The sequence below is a fragment of the Urocitellus parryii genome, chromosome 3, assembly GCF_045843805.1.
Source record: "Urocitellus parryii isolate mUroPar1 chromosome 3, mUroPar1.hap1, whole genome shotgun sequence".
Taxonomy (NCBI): domain Eukaryota; kingdom Metazoa; phylum Chordata; class Mammalia; order Rodentia; family Sciuridae; genus Urocitellus; species Urocitellus parryii.
In genome coordinates this window covers 22554014-22576598 of record NC_135533.1, presented here as the reverse complement: position 1 = coordinate 22576598, position 22585 = coordinate 22554014, and the positions used below count along the sequence as shown (strand labels likewise).

The window sequence follows — 22585 nt, the reverse complement described above, 5'->3', positions numbered from 1 at the left end:
ACATACAAAGACGTCGTGTCTGCCGAAAACTAAAATAAATAAATAAATATTTAAAAATTTCTCTCTCTCTCTCTCTGTCTCTAAAAAAAAAAGACCATTTCCCACCTGCAGCCCTCTTCTAACTTCCAACCACTCTTCATCTGGCTTCTTTCTCTATTAAAATAAATAAATAAATAAATAAAGAAAGAAATAAAGAATAATAAGGAGATGGAAAATGCCAACTACTCTGATTTTATCAGTATATACTATATTCATGTGTTGAAATTTGATAATGTACCCCATAACTGTGGAGTTATCACACATTAATGAAAAATAATTAAAAAGTTATAACAGCAGTGAAAGGAATAAAATATTCAGGAACAAACACTTAGAAAATATTCAAATCCAATATGAAAATTCTTTTTTAAAAATTTTTTTAGTTGTAGCTATACCCAATACCTTAATTTTGTTTATTTTTATGTGGTGCCAGGGATCGAACCCAGTGTCTCATGTATGCTAGGCAAGCCCTCTACCACTGAGCCACAATTCTGGCCCCATGAAAATTCTTGAAAGGCACAAAAGTAGAATGTGAACAAATTAAAAGACATCTCTTGTTTTTAGTCAGGATATCTGAATATCATCAAGATGTCTCTTTTTCCCTAATATTAACTTACACATTTAAGGCGATCCCAATAAAAATGCCAATGAGATTTGTTATGAAGCTAGAAAAGTTAATACTATTAAGTTCATAAGGAAAGTAAACATGCAAGAATAGCCAGGAAAACAAGGAACTGTAATGAGGGTGCTAATAGATATTAATACAGACTACAAAACTTCTGTATTTTAAAACAGACTTGGGGCTGGAGTTGTGGCTCAGTGGTAGAGCGCTCACCTAGCATGTGTGAGGCCCTGGGTTCGATCCTCAGCAACACATATAAATAAAGGTATTGTTTGCAACTACAACTAAAAAATAAATAAATATTTTTTAAAAATAAAATAAATAAAACAGACTGCCCCTAAAACTCCTAAATCCTTGTCCAAACATTTAAAATGGATCTTCAGTATTCAATTATCTTGAGATTATACTTAGGAGTGAAATTGCTGGGTCATGTGGGATATGCATTCATTCAGCTTTTGTAAATACTACCAGTTTTCCAAACTGTAGTGACTTACATTCCCACTCAGTGTATGAAAGTTTTGGTTTTTCTCACCTTCATCAACATTTGTTATTTTCTGACTTTTCATTTTCATCTTTCTTATAACTTCATTATAGTCTTAGCTACATTTTCTTGATGATAATTTTTTTTTCATTTTATGGCCATCTCTTTATCATTTAATATAGGACTGTTAAAGACTTTGCACTTTGTTTTTTCTAGCACCAGAGATTGAATCAAGGGCCACTTTACCAATAAGCTACATCTACAGCCTTTTTATTTTTGATTTTGAGATAGGGTCTAACTAAATTGCTCAGATTGGGCTTAAATTTGCAATCCTCCCATCTCACATTCCCAAGTAGCTGGGATTACAGATGTGTGCCACCATGCTTGGCTGTACTGTTTAAAATGTTTTTATTATCTTTTTCTTTATGATTTCTAAGAGTTCCTTATATATTCTCAAATTGAGCCTTTTAAAGCTTAACTATATATGTTATTGCAAATATTTCTTAATCTCTGGATTGTTTTTTCCCATTCTTTATGGTGTGTTTTGATAAATGGAAAAATTTTTTTTCCTTTCTTTGGAAAAAGAAAAAGTAGGGTTTGTTTGTTTGTTTTTGCTTTGCTAGTGTGATTCTTCCCAGCAGGAGAAACAAAGAGTTTTTAAAGAGGTGTTTCAAAAGCCACAGTCTCGGTATGCCCTGATGGGGGAAAATGGAAAATGGAAATTCTTCAACCAGGTCTAGGTTATAAAATTTCCTTTGTGTCTTACTTTTAAATATTTTTTTCACTCTAGAATCATGAAGATGTTCTAAGTTTTCTTCTAAAACATTTACTGTTTATGCTTTTTATATTTAGATATGTTATGTACCCTGGAACTAATTTCTGTGTATGGGTATGAGGTAGGGTTTAGGATTTACTTTTTTCCCCGTTAGAATGTCCAACTGATAAACTTTCATATTGTTTTTTTTTTTTTTGAGTTCTTTTTTTAATATTTATTTTTTAGTTCTCGGCAGACACAACATGGGTGCTGAGGATCGAACCCGGGCTGCAAGCATGCCAGGCGTGCGTGATACCGCTTGAGCCACATCCCCAGCCCTTCATATTGTTTTAATAATATTTTCATCTTAACACAATCATTACCTGATATCAAAGATGTCAGAAAAGGCAGACAATTAAAAGCAAACAAACAAAAAATCCAAAGGCCAAAGTCTTAAACAGACCCTCTATAAAAAGGACATAAACACTAAAATGTTAGGTAAGAATCAGCAAAAGAATCAGAATGGCTGGGGGTAGAGAATGCTTTTGAAATTAGAAAATGCAGATTTTGGTCTTGGCATTTTTAGTAATTCCTTTATATTATAAAATTCCACACAGTCAAAGAAAATAAGAACACTTAATTTTTCAGAACTTGATAAAATTTATTTTATAGGGTTAAAAAACTAGACAAATTAGTGTCACAGGAAGGGATAGTGCCAATTGTAGAGGAGTTTGCCTTAGAAAATTTGAAATGGGTTTTTGAAACTTTTTCTTATGACATATTTCATACTACATATTATAAATATATATTAACAAACCTTTATAAAAACAAATGCCTATGTACTTACCATACGTTGTTTTTTTTTTTTTTTTTTTTTTGGTCCTGGGGATTGGACTCAAGAATGCTTAACAATTGAACCAATCCCCAGCCCTTTTTAAAATTTTTTTGTTTTGAGACAGGGTCTTACCAAGTTGCTTAGGACCTTGAGAACTTGCTGAGGCTGGCTTTGAACTTGTGATCCTCCTGTCTCGGCCTCCCAAGTCATGGGGGGATTACAGATGTACAGCACCACACCTGGCACCATACAGCTTTTTTTTTTTTTTTTAGTATTTATTTTTTAGTTTTAGGTGGCTACAATATCCTTATTTTATTTTTATGTGGTGCTGAGGATCGAACCCAGTGCCTCACACGTGCTACGTGAGCACTCTACCACTTGAGCCACAACCCTAGCCCCACCATACAGTTTTTTAAAAAGATTTCTATTATCTGAAATTCCTGTATGCCCCCTAGCTCCTCTGATCACACTTCACTGATACCTTTCCAGAAATACTCTCCTCACTACCTTAACCATTTCCTCACTTTACTTCAGTTTCCAAACGTTATCAGTGTTTTATATTTATATGAATACTATCGTATTGTATATAATCTTCTGTAACTTGCTCAACATGATATTTGCAAAATTAATGTATGTGATTGAAATGGTGTCATGGTTCCAAAGTGGAATTATGGGTTCTTTCTTTTTTTTCAGAAAATATCATCTTCAGTTTTTGGATTATTTTCAAAAGTAGTTGCATACAGGAATATACAGAGATTTCCATTGTTCCAAACCCTCAAGCACGATATTTTGATGTACTTTTTGGTGTATAAGCCTTTTGATTTTCTAAAACTGAAGCCAGTAAACTATGGCTCTATTTTGTCTGCATCCCATTTTTTACAGCTAAGTTGATTTTTAAATTTTTAGAGAGTTGTAAAGAAAGAAAAAAAAAAGGAAGACTATGCAACAGATAATGGAGGGAAAGCCTAAAATATTTATTTTATGATCCTTTAAAGAAAAGTTTGTCAATTCCTATTCTAAAACATCCATTACCAAACTTACTTCCTTCACAATCCCAATTTATTTTATAAAATGCTGCAAAAATGACTGTCATCACCTCCTAAGGTTCTCCAAAGATTCAAAATGCCCACTAGAATATATAGGCTTAGCTTATTTGTTTAAAATTTTAGAAGTATACTTAGTGCAGAGAGTAATGGGGTCAATTATATGAAATGGCTGAAGTAAGAATAAAACAATAAAATCTTTCTACTTTCATTCTCTTAACTGAAATTTTATTGTTTTTTTAAAATTATCTCTAATATACTCTCATTAGTTCTATTCAACACTGTACTGGAAATACTAGCTATTTTAATAAGGCAAGAAAAAAGAAAAGAAAGATATTTTGATTGGAAATAAAGTGAAACTGTCTCTATTCAGAGATGAGATGATTGTGTACATGTTCCCAAGGAATGTATATAATAATAATTATAACCAATAAGGGAACTTAACAAGGTCAAAGGATATGGAATTAATATGGAAAACTAATAAAAAAAGCTTTTATATACTACCAGTAAACAATTAATTGGTTATTTGCTTTTCAAATAAAGATGCCAAAGCATTCCAATGAAGAAGTATTTCAGATAAATTATGTTGGAATAACTGTACATCAGTAGAGAGAAACACTGAAATTATCATACAAAAATTTATTCAAGTTGGGTCATAGACCAAAATATAAAAGCTAAAACCATAAAACATTTAGAATAAAACAGCAGAGATTATCTTTATGACTTGGAGATTGATAAAGGTTATTTAGATTGTATGCCTAATGACTGTGAAAGAAACAAATTGATAAATTGGACTTTTTAAAAATTAAAACTTCTACTCCTCAAAAGACTTTGTTAAGAAAAGAAACAGATAAGTCACAGATTGGGAGAAAACACGTTCATGTTTGAACTTTTACCTTGAACTCATCTGAAATTTCAGACACAAAAGAAGATATCTGCTTCATGAGCCTGTCCACACTGCTCTCACTTCCTGTTTTGAGCAGAGTAGTAATGGCTAGGGTAGCAATGCTTCTGTTTGAGTCTGTGATCAAGTTTTCTAAATCCAGATTGCAGGCAGTAACAGCAGAGGGGTGCTTCATTGCCACCTTGTGGAAGGGCAGGAAAAAAATTAGTAAGCATACTGACATTGATAAAGGCTAAAACTTAAATTTTAATGAAAATAAGCAGTAGTTAAAGGGGACAATAAAGGATAAAAGTAATTGTTCTGGTAGCTCAGTGGTAGAGTGTTTGCTTAGTGTATGCAAAGCCCTGGGTTCACTAATCATCATTTAAAAAAAAAAGTAATTGTTTAAGGATTATTTTTAATAAGGTATAGTATATGATTTATTAAATGATTAATTGCTACAGTATAGCACAATACTCTCTTATTGCCCTATAACAAAACAATATCACAGTCTTTTATTATAGTTGACCTGCATTTCTTTATAGTACATGTGTCTATATCTATCTACTCTTCTAGATGTTAGATCTGAGAACAATATCCACCATGGTAAACAATGCTCAACTGATATTAATATATTATCACTTAGAAAACAATTCTGTAATTAAACAAGCAAATTCTAGCCAAAGTGCATTTCCCATGGTCACTAAAACATGTCTGTCATTCTCCCATTTCCTTGCTTTTGTTGATGTTGTTCCACCTCTGTCTATCTCAGATTGGTACAGAGTCCCTGACTCACAACTCTGAAAATGTGAAAATGCTCTGCAAAGCACTATCATTAAAATTCATTTAACAGCAAAACATTACCCAAATTAATGAAAAACTAAATCTTCATTTGTCCTTCTTAACAAGGATCATCATAAGTCTTGTGCAGAAATATTAGTGTGCCTTATGTTGCAGTAATTTAAATTTAAATAGTCACTGTGGTAAATAGTTACCATACTCAACAGTGTAGTTCTTGAACTTAAAGTGCATAAAAGTGAGAAATGAATTATAATATTCTGCTGAATGATAGTGTAAATGGCCATACCTAAGGCTACAAATCCAAATGAGGTGTTGTAGAAATGAAGACCATAAATTATATATACTAACCTTGAAAAGAAAGCCAAATGATCACATTTAATGTTTCTCAATCAGTGATGTAAGTCCATAGTTAGCAAAAGGAAACCTACCTTGTTAAGGGTCCTTACAGCTGCGTATCTCAAGGCTGGCTTAGGTGAGCTGCAGAAAAGTTGAAGAACTAAAACAAACAAACAAAATCCCTACATTGTTCATTTCATTGTATACGTTTAGATGAAAATACGTAATGAATCATTCAAAAAATGAATAAGAAAATTAGATTACAGCATGAAAAATTTACATGAAAAAAATGGAGCTGGGGCTGTGGTAGAGCGCTTGCCTGGCGCACGTGTGGCACTGAGTTCAATTGTCAGCACCACATAAAAACAAAGGTATTCTGTCCATTTCCAACTAAAAATATATATTTGAAAAAATGTATTATATCAGAAATAGGAAAAGCTATTAAACTTTATAAAATAAAGTTTGCTTCTAAGAATTATTGTACTCATTAATATCTGAATTTAAATGACAGAAAAATGGATAATTACAGACTGGGATGTAGCTCAGGGACAAAGCACTTGTTTAGCATGCCCAAAGACCTGGTTCAATCCACAGCAATACATGCACGTACATGCGCGTGTGCGTGCACACACACATATTATGGGAGCAAATGGACTTTCTAAACATTAAAGAAAACTTGAAGACATTAAAGTTATTTGTCTTCTAAGTAAAAAAGTTTTATATGAGGAAACAAATTTAAAAGTAATAAAGAACAACTCAAATAAATTACACATAAGTTATCAAAATGAAAAGGCTACATCTATATATAGTTAAGGTTCAAAAATCATTCTTTGGATGGGTTATGGCTCAGTGGTAGACTGCTCACCTAGCACTTGTGAGGCACTGGGTTTGATCCTCAGCACCACATAAAAATAAATAAATAAAATAAAGGTACTGTGTCCATTTACAACTAAAAGATATTTTTTAAAAAATCATTCTTAACACCTGTTCTGTAGATATCAAACTTAAAATCTTAAGACCATAAAAACAGTTATCAAATACACAACTAACCTGAGACAGCAGGTGCCAACTCTCTTGCAGTACAGTTAGGAAGATGGATGATAGCAGAAGCAGCTTCATAAATAACCATTTCATGTTTATTTCGCAAGCAACTCTCAATGAAATCAAAAAGTGGACTGTCATGGCTGCCAATAAAAAAAAAATATATATATATATATATATACACACACATATTTAGAAGAGAGAGAGAGAGACAGAGGTGTCATTATTTAGATATCAAATAGAGAAATAATAAGCACAGTGGCTAAAAGCACAGATAGACTGAGATACACTTTTGGAATGATGAAGGACGTCTGAAAATTCACTTCTCCAAAAAACAATGACCAAAAAATTTATCTAAACCAGCATTTTCAAAACTCTAGCATCCAAATACTTGCAATAATCCTTTAAGCATTAATTAAAAGAAAGAAAAAAGCAGCTGAGTCTTGATTAGAATGATAAGCTTTCTAGTGTTTTAACTTACCCTACTTCCAATTTCTATTCTCATCTTCCCAGTTTCATTGCAGCCCTGGAAACCAGTAGCCTCAGAACCACAAAAGCTATGAAAACCAGAAGCTTAGCAAAGTTGGTTTAACAACAGAAAATCAATTCATGTTATATGCCACATTAATACTACGAAGGATGAAAATCAGAGTTTGTTTTTTGAGAAAAAAAATAATTCTGAGCCATACAAAGAAACAGTAAAGTATGGTGCATATGTTGGGGAAAAAAGCCATCCACAGAAATTATTCCTAAGGAAGCCCAAATGTTGGACTTACTAGGTAAAACTTTAAGTCAGTTAGTTCAAATACATTCAAGAAACTAAAGGAAACCATTCTAAGAGTTAATGGGAAATATAATAATGATACCGCTCCACAGAGAGACTATCATCAAAAAGATACAAGTGATTTCTTTTTTTTTTTAGTTGTAGTTGGACACAATATCTTTATTTTATTTGTTTTTATGTAGTACTGAGGATAAAACCTCCTCACACATGCTAGGCGAGCACTCTATCACTAAGCCATAACCCCAGCCCCAAATGATTTCTTTAAAGAAAGAAATTAAAATTATAGATTTAGAAAGTACAATGACTGGAACAAAAACATTAACTAGGGAGGTTCAATAGCAGACTTGTGCTGGCAGATGAAAGAACCAGCAAGCTTGATAATAGGTCATCTGAGTTAACCAGTGAGGGAAATAAAGAAGAAAAGACGAAGGAAAATGACAGAAATTTGAAGACCTGTGTAATATAAACAAGGGTACCAACTCTGCATAATAGGAATCTTAGGAAGAGAGAGACAAAGAAGCAAAAGAATATTCAAAGAATCAACAAAAACTTCCCAACACTGATTCAAAGACTAAGATAATTCACTGCTTTACAAAAAATACTAAAAGAAGAATGCTTTAGACTTAAAAACTGATTTTAGTGACATGAAGAGCACTAGGAATGTGGGACACAAAATTCAGAAGTTTTCTCATTTCTCAACTATTTTAAAGGACCTAAAATTTTACAAACCAATAATTATAACACACTATTGTGGATTTATAACATATACAAGTATCATAAGTGATAACAGCAAACAAGAAAGAGGGAGAAGGGAATGGAACTACATTGGAACAAAGATTCCATATTTTACTAGAATTATATTAGTATCCATCTGAAGTAAACTGTGATAAATTAAAATACCTATTATTATCCCTACAACAATAATTAAAACTGGGCTGGGGTTGTGGCTCAGTGGTAGAGCGCTTGCCTAGCATGCATGAGGCACTGGGTTCAATCCTCATCACCACATAAAAAATAATTAATAATAAGTTATTAAAAAACAATAATTAAAGCTAAAAAGTTACAATACTGACAGGAATTGAAATGAAATTATACACTTAAAAAGTAATTAAAGAGGATTCGAGGAACAACAATAAAAAGAACAAGAAATTTAAAGAGAACAAACACCAAAATGGCAAGGGTAAATCCAATGATATCAATAATTATATTACTATGAATGGTCTAAAACATCCAAAAGATAGATTGTCAGACAATTTAAAAAAGCATTCCTCCTGTGTAAATACATATACTTTAGATTTAAAGTCCCAAGTAGAATGAAAGTAAGAAATGGAAAAAGATATGACAGGCAATAACCATAAGAGACCAGAAATAGCTATATTAATACCAGATGAAATAGAATTTTAAAAAATATTGAGACAAAAAGAGACATTTCACAAAGATAAAGAGGTCAATATATCAGAAAGGTGTAACATAAGGATAAATATACAACAATAACAACCTCAAAAATACATGAAATAAACTTGACAAAAATAAGATAATCAGGACTGGGGTTGTAGCTTAGCAGTAGAGCTCTTGCCTAGCACGCGTGAGGCACTAGGTTCAATCCTCAGCACCACATAAAAATAAATAAATAAAATAAAGGTATTTTGTCCAACTATAAGTAAAAATATATTTAAAAACAAAAAGGAAGATAATTATTTAATAATAATAGCTGGAGTTGTTTATATCCCCCTCAAGTAATTGACAGAAAAACCAGACAGAAAATTTATCAAGGATACAGATGACCCGAACAACATAACTAACTCAACTTGATCATATAAAACAATCAATCTGCTGGGCGTGGTGGCAGTACAACTTGCCTGTAATTCCAGTGACTCCAGAGGCTGAGGCAGGAGAATCAAGAGTTCAAAGCCAGCCTCAGTGACTTAGCAAGGCCCTAAGCAACTCAGAGAGACCCTGTCTCTAAATAAAAATATTTATGAGAAGAGCTGGGATGTGACACAGTAGTTAAGCATCTTGCAATGACTATAAAAGCACATCACCTTTTCAAGTGCATATGGACCCTTTTCCAAGGATAGATTAGATGCCAAGTCACAAAACAAGACTCAACACATAAGGACAGAAATCATACAAAAATCAAAGAAACGCAAAGTTTTCCTTTTGCCTCAGTCCCCTGAGCCACTGGGATTACAGGCAAGGCATACACCACTGTGCCCAGCAGACTGACTATTTTATATGATCAGGTTGATTTGGTTGTGTTGTTCAGTTCATCTGAATCTTTAATAAATTTTCTGTCTAGTTTTTCTGTCAATTATTGAATGGATATAGACAACTCCAACTATTATTATTAAATTATTATCTTCTTTTTGTCAAGTTTATTTCATGTATTTTTGAGGTTCTGTTGTTCTGTATGTATGTTTATCCTTGTGTTATACCCTCCTGATATATTGACCTCTTTATCATTGTGAAATGTCTCTTTTTTTTCAATATTTTTTTAAAATTCTATTTTGTTTATCTTTTCAGATCAACACAGCTTCATCTAGACTAACCAAGAAAAAAAGAATAAAAGCCACAAATAGGAATGAAAGAGGACTATCACTACTGATCCAAAATAAATTAAAAGAATCATGGGAAAATATTATAAACAACTATATGTCAAAAAATTAAGAAACTTAGATGAAACAGACAAATCCCTAGAAATACCAAACCACCAAAACTGACTCAAGAAGAAATAGTCTAACTTCTACGGAGTCAATTATTAAAAAATCATCCCTTAGCTGGTATGGTGGTGCACATCTGCCTTCCCAACAGCTTGGGAGGCTGAGGCAGGAGGATCACAAGTTCAAAGCCAGTCTCAGCAACTTAGCAAGGCCCTAAGCAACTTAGTGAGACCCTGTCTCTAAATTAAAAGAAAAAAAAAACAAGGGCTGGGGATATTGTTAAGCACCCCTGGATTTAAACCCTAGTACCATACCCCTCCCCCAATCACCCCTTAGTCAGGCAAGTTGGCATGGCATACCCCTCTAACTCCAGTGACTTGGGAGGCTAAAGCATGAGAATTACAAGTTTAAGACCAGCTCAGGCAACTTACACATTTTTGTTTTGTTTGTTTTTTAAAGAAAGAAAAAAGGGTGGGCTGGAAGTATAGCTCAGTGGTAGAATGCCCCTGGATTCAATCCCCAGTACAACACACACACAAAACCCACCTCTCAAAGAAAAATACAGATATAGATGGCTTCACTGGTTAGTTCTATCAAATATTTAAATAATAATACCAACCCTTCACAGACTCCTTCAAAACAGAAATGAGAAGGGAATACATACAACTCAACTAAATATATGATGTCAGTATGACAAAAATTCACAAGAAAAACAATTACAGATTCCAACATGGCGGCAGCCGCGGAGAGATCAAGTCTCTGACCTCTTCAGCTGTGCAGGCATAGGGAGTCATAAACAGCCTAAATCTGTTTGCTCAGGATCACTAGGCAATGCTGAGCTGACGTGGATCTGGGGCGAACAGTCTGGGCCTCTCAGAACACACACCGAGCCCAGATGGGCTGAATTCAAGCTCCCGTTAGCCTGTTTCCCGCAGACAAACAGCTGCGACTCAGCACTGATCCATCCGGCTGAAACAACTGGTCAGCCCTTCTGATCCTACGGAGGTAAATGCCAACCGAGCCTTCATAGGTAGTGGCCACAGGTTTGAAAAGGGGCTTGGGAGAGAAAGTAAGGACCCACCCGTTGCATTGGTCACCCGGCAAAGGGAAACGAACTGTCGCCATTTGCAAGAGATACCACCGTGGCAGAGAACTGACGTCATCAGACTGCGGCGGAGGAGATAACTTCATTGAATCCTGCGGCTACAGGTGTGTAATCCCCTAGCCTTCCCTCTCCACACATCGGGGAAACCTTAAGGGGCCCTCCCAGCTCTCCCGAGAGCGCGGAAGCCAGACTGAGGGAATTAGAGGTGGCGCAGGACCCGAGGTGCGGAACTACCGCTCCCACCAGTGCTGACAGCTGAGGTCTCTTGCACCAGCTACCGGGGGCGTGGCTACTGGAGGGCAAGTAAAATTCGCTGAGGATTCTCAGCCCCAAGCTCTACAAACTTAGGGTCTGAGGGAAGGGCAAACAGGGAGAGTGTGCCCAGTCATTCATGAAAACAGGGCTCCCAGGAGCTGCAGACCTGGCGTGTACCCAGTATTGTGGTGAGCGGCACCCGTGAGAGGGGCCTGGCTAGAGGAAAAGTGGGAAGTGACTAGACACAAGAGGAGGCCCTAGGCACTCAGGATTGGAGACTCGCCCAGTCTGGGAGGAGGAGCTGCTGCACAGTGATTGGTTCCCGGTATTGACAGGAGAAACTTGGCCTGGTGGGCACAGCGCCACCTACTGGAAGAGAAGTTAATCAAACTCTAAGACTGCATTTATTAGTTTTTTTTTTTTTGATTTGGGTTTTTCTTTCATTTTTCTTTCTTGTTTTTTAATTTTTTTAAATTTTTTTCTTCCAATTTTAATTTTAATTTTTTTATTTTTTTTTTAATTTCCTATTTTTTTCTTCTTTTGTCTTTTCATTTCTTTTCAATTATCTTATCCCCCCTTCCTTGAATTCTACCTGCCTACTCTCATTCTCTTTAGTGACATCTTCCCTTCCCTTCTAATACCTTTCCTCCCAAGCATCAAATAAATTTATAGGAGTAAACAGTAACTTAGCAGTCAAACAGAACAAGAAGCAACATGAGCAGCTTCAAAAAGCAAAGAAGAAAAGGAGTACAAACAATGCAGGACAGCCTAAATATTCAGGAGGACCTAGAGTCATCAGAAAAATGGTCATATAAAGAACTCAAGGAACACCTTAGACAAATGGAATGGAACCTTAAAGAGGATACGAGACAGCAAATTCAAGCAGCGAAAGAACACATTGAGAATGAATTACATAAACAGATAAAAGAAGAAGTTAAGCATCTTCATCAGGAGATAGAGAGATTATAAAAAATAAACAATAATTCTAGAAATGAAGGAAACGATAAACCAAATTAAAAACTCATTTGAGAGTATCACTAACAGAGTGGAGCAAGTAGAAGCCAGAACGTCAGATAATGAAGACAAAATATATCATCTTGAAAAGAGTCTAGCCAACTCAGAAAGGCTGGTAAAAAATCACGAGAAAAACATCCAAGAGTTATGGGATAACATAAAAAAACCAAACTTACGAGTCATCGGGATAGAAGAAGGTACAGAGATTCAAACCAAGGGAATGAGTAACCTGCTGAATGAAATAATTACAGAAAACTTTCCAGAAATAAAAAAGGAAACAGATATACAAATTAAAGATGCATACAGGACACCGAGCACACAAAATCACAGTAGACCAACGCCAAGACACATTGTTATGAAGATATCCAATATACAGAACAAAGAGAAAATATTAAAAGCTACAAGAGAAAGGAGACAGATTACATTCAGGGGTAAACCAGTAAGGTTAACAACGGATTTTTTAACACAGACACTGAAAGCAAGAAGGTCATGGAACAATGTATTTCAAACACTGAAAGACAATGGATGCCAACTAAGAATTCTGTATCCAGCAAAATTAAGCTTCAGGTATGACAACGAAATAAAAATCTTTCATGATAAACAAAAGTGAAAAGAATTTGCAGCCAGAAAACCAGCATTGCAATGCATTTTGAGCAAAACACTACACGAGGAAGAAATGAAAAACAATAACCAAAACCATCAGAGGGAAGTGCTTCGGTAAAGACAGAGGGCGAGGGGAAAGATAATCATGGAGAAACAAACTAAATTTTTTTAAAAAAGGATAAATAATCAAACCTGGATGGAAGTACACACCATGTATCAATAGTAACTCTGAATGTTATGGCTTAAACTCTCCAATAAAGCGACATAGGCTGGTATCATGGATTAAAAAAACAAATCCAACAATATGCTGCCTCCAGGAGACACATCTGATTGGAAAAGACATACACAGGCTGAAGGTGAAAGGATGGGAAAAAATATACCATGCACACGGTCCTCATAAGCAAGCAGGGATGGCCATCCTCATATCGAATAAAATCGACTTCAAGACTAAGTTAATCAAAAGGGATAAAGAAGGACATTATATACTGTTAAAAGGAACCATTCACCAACAAGACATAACAATTATCAATATTTATGCACCAAATAATGATGCTGCGATGTTCATAAAACAAATTCTCCTAAAGTTCAAGAATCAAATAGACCACAACACAATAATTATGGGTGACTTCAACACACCTCTCTCACCATTGGACAGATCCTCCAAACAAAAGTTGAATAAAGAAACTATAGAACTCAATACCACAATCAATAACCTAGACTTAACTGACATATATAGAATATATCAACCATCATCAAATGGATATACTTTTTTCTCAGCAGCACATGGATCCTTCTCAAAAACAGACCATATATTATGCCATAGGGCAACCCTCAGTAAATATAAAGGGGTGGAGATAATACCATGCATTTTATCTGATCATAATGGAATGAAACTGGAAATCAATGATAAAAGATGGAAGGAAAAATCCTACATCACATGGAAAATGAACAATATGTTACTGAATGATCAATGGGTTACAGAAGACATAAAGGGGGAAATCAAAAAATTCTTAGAGATAAATGAAAATACAGACACAACATATCGGAATCTATGGGACACAATGAAAGCAGTTTTAAGAGGAAAATTCATCACCTAGTGGTCATTCCTCAAAAAAAGAAAAAACCAACAAATAAATGAGCTCACACTTCATCTCAAAGCCCTAGAAAAGGAAGAGCAAAACAACAGCAAATGTAACAGAAGGCAAGAAATAATTAAAATCAGAGCAGAAATCAATGAAATTGAAACAGAAGAAACTATTGAAAAAATTAACAAAACTAAAAGTTGGTTCTTCGAAAAAATAAATAAGATCGACAGACCTTTAGCCATGCTAACGAAGAGAAGAAGAGAGAGAACTCAAATTACTAACATATGGGATGAAAAAGGCAATATCACAACAGATGCTACAGAAATACAGAAGACAATTAGAAATTATTTTGAAAACTTATATTCCAATAAAATAGAAGATAGTGAAGACATCGATAAATTTCTTAAGTCATATGATTTGCCCAGACTGAGTCAGGAGGATACACACAATTTGAACAGACCAATATCAATGGATGAAATTGAAGAAGCAATCAAAAGACTACCAACCAAGAAAAGCCCAGGACCGGATGGGTATACAGCGGAGTTTTACAAAACCTTTAAAGAAGAATTAATACCAATACTTTTCAAGTTATTTCAGGAAACAGAAAAAGAGGGAGCTCTTCCAAATTCATTCTATGAGGCCAACGTCACCCTGCTTCTGAAACAAGACAAAGACACCTCAAAGAAAGAAAACTACAGACCAATATCTCTAATGAACCTAGATGCAAAAATCCTCAATAAAATTCTGGCGAATCGAATACAAAAACACATCAAAAAAATTGTGCACCATGATCAAGAAGGATTCATCCCTGGGATGCAAGGCTGGTTCAATATACGGAAATCAATAAATGTTATTCACCACATCAATAGACTTAAAGATAAGAACCATATGATCATCTCGATAGACGCAGAGAAAGCATTTGACAAAGTACAGCATCCCTTTATGTTCAAAACACTTGAAAAACTAGGGATAACAGGAACTTACCTTGACATTGTAAAAGCTATCTATGCTAAGCCTCAGGGTAGCATCATTCTGAATGGACAAAAGTTGAAGGCATTCCCTCTAAAATCTGGAACAAGACAGGGATGCCCTCTATCACCACTTCTATTCAATATAGTTCTCGAAACACTGGCCAGAGCAATTAGACGAAAGAAATTAAAGGCATAAAAATAGGAAAAGAAGAACTTAAATTATCACTATTTGCAGGTGACATGATTCTATACCTAGAAAACCCATAAGAGTCTACAAAGAAACTACTAGAACTAATAAATGAATTCAGCAAAGTGGCAGGATATAAAATCAACACGCATAAATCAAAGGCATTTCTGTATATCAGCGACAAAACTTCTGAAACGGAAATGAGGAAAAACACTCCATTCACAATATCCTCCAAAAAAATAAAATACTTGGGAATCAACCTAACAAAAGAGGTGAAAGATTTATACAATGAGAACTACAGAACCCTAAAGAGAGAAGTAGAAGAAGATCTTAGAAGATTTATGGAAAAATATACCCTGTTCATGGATAGGCAGAACTAACATTATCAAAATGGCGATATTACCAAAAGTTCTCTATAGGTTTAATGCAATGCCAATCAAAATCCCAATGGCATTTCTTGTAGAAATAGATAAAGCAATCATGAAATTCATATGGAAAAATAAAAGACCCAGAATAGCAAAAGCAATTCTAAGCAGGAAGTGTGAATCAGGCGGTACAGCGATACCAGATTTCAAACTATATTACAGAGCAATAGTGACAAAAACAGCATGGTACTGGTACCAAAACAGGCGGGTGGACCAATGGTATAGAATAGAGTACACAGAGACTAATCCACAAAGTTACAACTATCTTATATTTGATAAAGGGGCTAAAAGCATGCAATGGAGGAAGGATAGCATCTTCAACAAATGGTGTTGGGAAAACTGGAAATTCATATGCAACAAAATGAAACTGAATCCCTTTCTCTTGCCATGCACAAAAGTTAACTCAAAATGGATCAAGGAGCTTGATATCAAATCAGAGACTCTGCGTCTGATAGAAGAAAAAGTTGGCTCCGATCTACATATTGTGGGATCAGGCTCCAAATTCCTTAATAGGACACCCATAGCACAAGAGTTAATAACAAGAATCAACAAATGGGACTTACTTAAACTAAAAAGTTTTTTCTCAGCAAGAGAAACAATAAGAGAGGTAAATCGGGAGCCTACATCATGGGAACAAATTTTTACTCCTCACACTTCAGATAGAGCCCTAATATCCAGAGCTTACAAAGAACTCAAAAAATTAGACAATAAGATAACAAATAACCCAATCAACAAATGGGCCAAGGACCTGAACAGACACTTCTCAGAGGAGGATATACAATCAATCAACAAGTACATGAAAAAATGCTCACCATCTCTAGCAGTCAGAGAAATGCAAATCAAAACCACCCTAAGATACCATCTCACTCCAGTAAGATTGGCAGCCACTATGAAGTCAAACAACAACAAGTGCTGTCGAGGATGTAGAGAAAAGGGTACTCTTGTACATTGCTGGGGGGACTGCAAATTGGTGCGGCCAATTTGGAAAGCAGTTTGGAGATTCCTGGGAAAGCTGGGAATGGAACCACCATTTGACCCTGCTATTGCCCTTCTCGGACTATTCTCTGAAGACCTTAAAAGAGCATGCTACAGGGATGCTGCCACATTGATGTTCATAGCAGCACAATTCACAATAGCTAGACTGTGGAACCAACCCAGATGCCCTTCAATAGATGAATGGATAAAAAATGTGGCATCTATACACAATGGAGTACTATGCTGCAATAAAAAATGACAAAATCATAGAATTTGCAGGGAAATGGATGGCACTAGAGCAGATTATGCTTAGTGAAGCTAGTCAATCCCTAAAAAACAAATACCAAATGTCTTCTTTGATATAATGAGAGCAACTATGAACAGAGCAGGGAGGAAGAGCAGGAAGAAAAGATTAACATTAAACAGAGACATGAGATGGGAGGGAAAGGGAGAGAAAAGGGAAATTGCATGGAAATGAAGGGAGACCCTCATTGCTATACAAAATTACATATAAGAGGTTGTGAGGGGAATGGGAAAATAAGCAAGGAGAGAAATGAATTACAGTAGATGGGGTAGAGAGAGAAGATGGGATGGGAGGGGAGGGGGGATAGTAGGGGATAGGAAAGGTAACAGAATACAACAATTACTAATTGGGCATTATGTAAAATTGTGGATGTGTAACCGACGTGATTCTGCAATCTGCATTTGGGGTAAAATTGGGAGTTCATAACCCACTTCAATCTAATGTATGAAATATGATATGTCAAGAGCTTTGTAATGTTGTGAACAACCAATAAAAAAAATAAAATTAAAAAAAGAAAAACAATTACAGAACAATATTCCTTTCAACAGACAAAAACATTTTTTAACAAAATATCAGCAAATGGAATCCAGTAACATACATAAAAATTATATACCGTAGGTAAGTGTATTAATCAGAGGAATACAAAGTTGGTTTAACACTAGAAAAACAATGTAATATAGTACAGTAATTTAAAGGATAAAAAATATAATCATCTTCATATATACAGAAACAGCAACTAACAAATTCTAACACCCATTCATTATTTTTTTTAATCCCATAAACTAGAAATAAAAGGTATATCCTCAACTGAATAAAGCACATCTTCAGAAAATCCACACTTACATCATGCTTAATGCATTCCTAAGATTGGGGACCAGAAAAGAGTATCTGCTTCCATCACTTCTACTTAGCACTGTGTTAAAGGCCTGAGCCAGTGCAATGCAGTTCAAAAAGAAATTAAAGACATCTAGTTTGGGGGAAAAAAAAAAGAAGTAAAACTGTCTTTGTTCACAGATGGCATGATCCTGTGCACAGAAAATCCCCAGGAATACAAACAAACATATGCACACATACCCAGAACTAATAAAGGATCATAGCAAAGTTACAGTATACAAGATCAACAAATAAAAATCAACTGTAGGGTTGTGGTTGTGGCTCAGTGGCAGAGCACTTGTCTAGCATGTGTGAGGCACTGGGTTCAATTCTCAACACCATATATAAACAAAAAGTAAATAAAAGTCCATCAATAATTAATAAAAATTTTGTAAAACCCATAAGATGGGGCTGGTATTGTGGCTCAGCGGTATAGCGCTCACCTAGCATGTGCAAGGCCTTGGTTTTGATCCTCAGCACCACATAAAAATAAATAAAATAAAGATATGTGTCCAATTACAACTAAAAAATAAATATTAAAAAAACCCATAAGACATGCTGCACAATGCAAAATCCTTTTGAGAATTCGAAATGAAGAACTAATCATAGACTAGAAACTTCTTTATTATCAAGATGGAAACTGTCTCACATTCATTTATTTAAAATACATCTGCTGTTTTTTTCAGTGCAATTCTTATCAAAACGGAAGTAGGCTTTTTCTTGTAGAAATTCAAAGCTATTCCTAAAATTTACATGAATATGCAAAGAACCTAGAGTATTCAAAATGATTTTGAAAAACTTTTATTTCCCAGCTTCAAAATTTTTATAAATTATATAATAATATATAAGTACTATATAATTTTACATAAAAACTATATAATCTTACTTAAATAAATCATCATAGAGTAGTATTGGCATGAGAATTTTACACACACACACACACACATACACACACACACACACACAGAAACAATATTTAGTGTTTCTTTCCTTTATAGAAATGGGTGTTCAGCTGCACATTTACTTTATCCTGTTTTTTTCAATATTTTAAAAAGATAGAACAATATATATGGTTATAAATTCCATTACAAGTGTAATTGATTTCTCATTAAATGTTTATATCTATCCTATATCTAGACTTTTTATTCAATATTTTATTGAATAGATATTAAAGAGTCTCTTGATATTCTTACATTATAAATAATATCAGAAATGATTTTTTTATTTGTCTACTTATGTATGTGTATAAGTGTTCCACTGTAGTGGATTCTTAAAGAAAAACTGCTGGATCACAGGCAATATATGTACTCTTTAAAAGACACAGCCAAATTACTTTACAAAGTACTTGTACCAATTTATTCTCTCAGCAAGGTAGTATGTGAATATCCACATTTTAGCCAATATTTGATTCCAAAAAACATTTTACATTTTGCCAATTTGATGGGAAAAAAAAAATCTTGTTTTAATTTGCATTTCTCTGATAGTAAGGTGGTACTTTTTAAATAAATTAATTGCAAATGTGTTTCCTCATCTAAAGGTGCCTGTTAATAATCTTTGTACAATTTTCCTATTTGGTTATCTTTTCTCATGATATGTAGGAATTCTTTATATACTTGGATAATTTCTTCCATGAATATCAGATACATGTGTAGCAAATATTTGCTTCCAGTCCATTTTGTCTAACTCTATGAGATCTTTTTCATCATAAAAGAATTTAACTTTTTGTTGTGGTAAATCTTATCTATATTTTTCAATATTTTTGACTACCAAAAGTTGGCAAAGTATTTTTCTTATGTTTAACTTTAATTGGTAAAATTTTGGGGTTGTTTATTTAGGCTTTTACTCCACCTACAATGTATTCTTATGAATACTGAGATTTAAATTACTCAGAGTACCAACAGATTAGAAAATTATATGAACAGATTAAGGTTAAACTACATTAACAGATTAAACAGAAAAATCATTTGATCTTCATAATTTCAGGAAAAACATTTTGACAAAATTAAAATTCTATTAGTCATAAAAATTCCACAAACTAGGAAAAATAAGTACTTCCTTACTTTGATGAAGAATATTTTAATAAAATACACACATACAGCAACATTATATTTAGTGCTAAAACACTGAAATTATTATTTTTGAGAGTAGAAATGAAATGTAGATGCCACTATTATTTTATGCTGTAGGTTCTAGCCAATTCAGTGAGATGGGGGGAAAGCAGGCTCAGTAGCACACGCCAGCAACTCTGGAGGCTGAGACAGAGGATGGAAAGTTCAACCAGCCTCGGCAACTTAGCAAGACCCTCAGCATCTTATCGAGACCCTGTTTCAAAATTAAAAATTTTTAAAAAAGGACATGGGATATAACTCAGTGGGTAAAGAACCCCTGGGTCCAATTCTCAGTACCAAAAACTGAAAAGTAAATAAAAATTTTTAAAAAGGGAAGAAAAAGGGGGAGAAAATTATGGGAGAAAAACCAAAATGTCACTTTTTAAATACCATTTATAAAAACATATATTTGTGTGCCAAAACAACATTTTAGTTGTTCATGAGCAGTAGACCACGTATATGATAGACTGCATATACAATGCATATGTAGATCTATGAGACTACATCTAGTGGTGTCATAGACATCTAAGTTTAGGTAAATACACTGTTTTTCATGCAACAAGAGTTACCCAACTACACACTTCTCCGAATGTAGGCCCATCATTAAGCAATGGATGACCATACACAGAAAATCCAAAATAACTTACAAAGGAATTTTGAGTATTAATAAGTGAGTTTAACATGTGACAGTCATTTTATCCAAGTGATCTGCTGCCCCTTAAATCATTAAAGGAGTTTTCTTCCTATTAATCACCATCAGAAGATTCCTCAAAAGACCAGACTGAAACTACCATATGACAGAGCTATACCACTCCTTGGTATTTATCCAAAAGAATTAGCACAATATAACAATACATGCGTACCCATGTTTACAGCTGCACAATTCACAACAGGTAAGCTATGAACCCAGCCTCAGTATTCATCAACAGATGAATGGATAAAGAAAATGTGGTATGTATACACAATGGAGCTTTATTCAGCCATAAAGAAAAATAAAATTATGTCATTTGCAGGAAATGGATGGAGCGTGACAGCATTATGGTATGAGAAATAAGCCAGACTCATAAAGTTCAGGGTTGTATGTTTTCCTTTATATGTGGAAGCTTGAGAGAAAAAGGAGAAGAACTTATGAAAACAGAAGGGAGACCAATAAACTAGAGAGAGGGGACCAGGAGAAGGAGGATTGGATGGAAAAGCTAAGTACTGGGGAATGAAATTGACCAAACTATGTTATATGCATGTACAAATATATGACAAATACCGCTCTGTATAATTATAATGCACAAATTAAAAAATTCTAGCCCCTGAGTATGCCAGGAGGGGCTACTGTGCCTCAAAATTTATATTAGGCTGTTAAAACAGAACTGAAGCCAAAGTTCTGCCACATTTTGTTGCTTCTGCATCTCACCTCTGATCACAATAACTGAAACTTCTATATTTAATGCAGTTTAAAAGTCTTAAAACACAAGAGTCTTAATTCCTGTCAGGGTGTTAAAACTGCCCTGCTAGGCTTCTGTAAAGTGACCTAGAATGAACAGGCAACAGAGGAACCAGAGCATCTGGCATTACTCCATTCTCTTATCATTGCATTGGATGGAGTTTCCATCCAATGCAATGATAGTCCAATAGGCTCTATATGAATTCTGCTTGGCCAATTGTGTTTAGTTGCACAGAAACTGTCACAGAAAACTGGGAATCAGGTTGGGTTTCTACTGTCATTTTCTGAAAGTGAATTAAAGAATCAGAGGTGAAAGATTCATTTTGGTTGGGAGCAATAGCACATGCCTATAATCCCTGCTACTGAGGAGACAAAGGCAAAAGAATTGTGAGTTCAAAGCCAGCCTTGTCAATTTGGTGAGACCTCATTTCAAAAAAAAAGGCTGGGGATGTACCCTGTAGTAGAACATCCCGAGGACTAATCCTCAGTACAGAAAAAAAGAAAAAAAAATGAGAATGAAAAAAGAATCATTTTGGCAGCATAGTAACTCACTGGGATGCCTGGTAACTAACTGCTGTGGGAAATAGCCCTAAAGTACCAATGAAGGAAAAGTCCAGAAGTTAATATGCCCATGTTAGAACTCCTTGGTTGTTATTAATGGCTTTGGTGGGAGTTTCCCAAGAAGGAACAAACTCCCTGAATGGAAGTTTAAACAATGCCTGATAAAATTATACAGACTTACACAGAAATAAGTATGCAAAACAAGAGCTGGAAAATACTTTTACAGAAGAGTAAGTAAGGAGATTTTCTCTAGCATACATCTACACTATTGTAATAAGGCAGAAGTATATTGTTGGTTCAGGAACAGAAATAGCAGTTGAAAACATGAGCCTTGAAACAGAACAATGCATGTAAGGATACCTGATTTATAACAAAGCTGATACTGTATGTCGGTGGGTATAGACA

The 22585-nt window shown here is 34.6% G+C and overlaps 1 protein-coding gene across 1 annotated transcript in view; it reads right to left on the bottom strand.

Annotated features, from left to right (window-relative positions):
• Copg2 (coat protein complex I subunit gamma 2) overlaps positions 1-22585 on the bottom strand; it is a 131543-nt gene that overhangs the window by 57603 nt on the left and 51355 nt on the right. Inside the window, exons 10-12 of the mRNA XM_026392778.2 lie at positions 6842-6975; positions 5884-5951; positions 4668-4856 (exon numbers count right to left, since the gene is read on the bottom strand). Coding sequence (XP_026248563.1) covers positions 4668-4856; positions 5884-5951; positions 6842-6975 — 391 coding nt within the window. The remainder of the gene's footprint in view (positions 1-4667; positions 4857-5883; positions 5952-6841; positions 6976-22585) is intronic.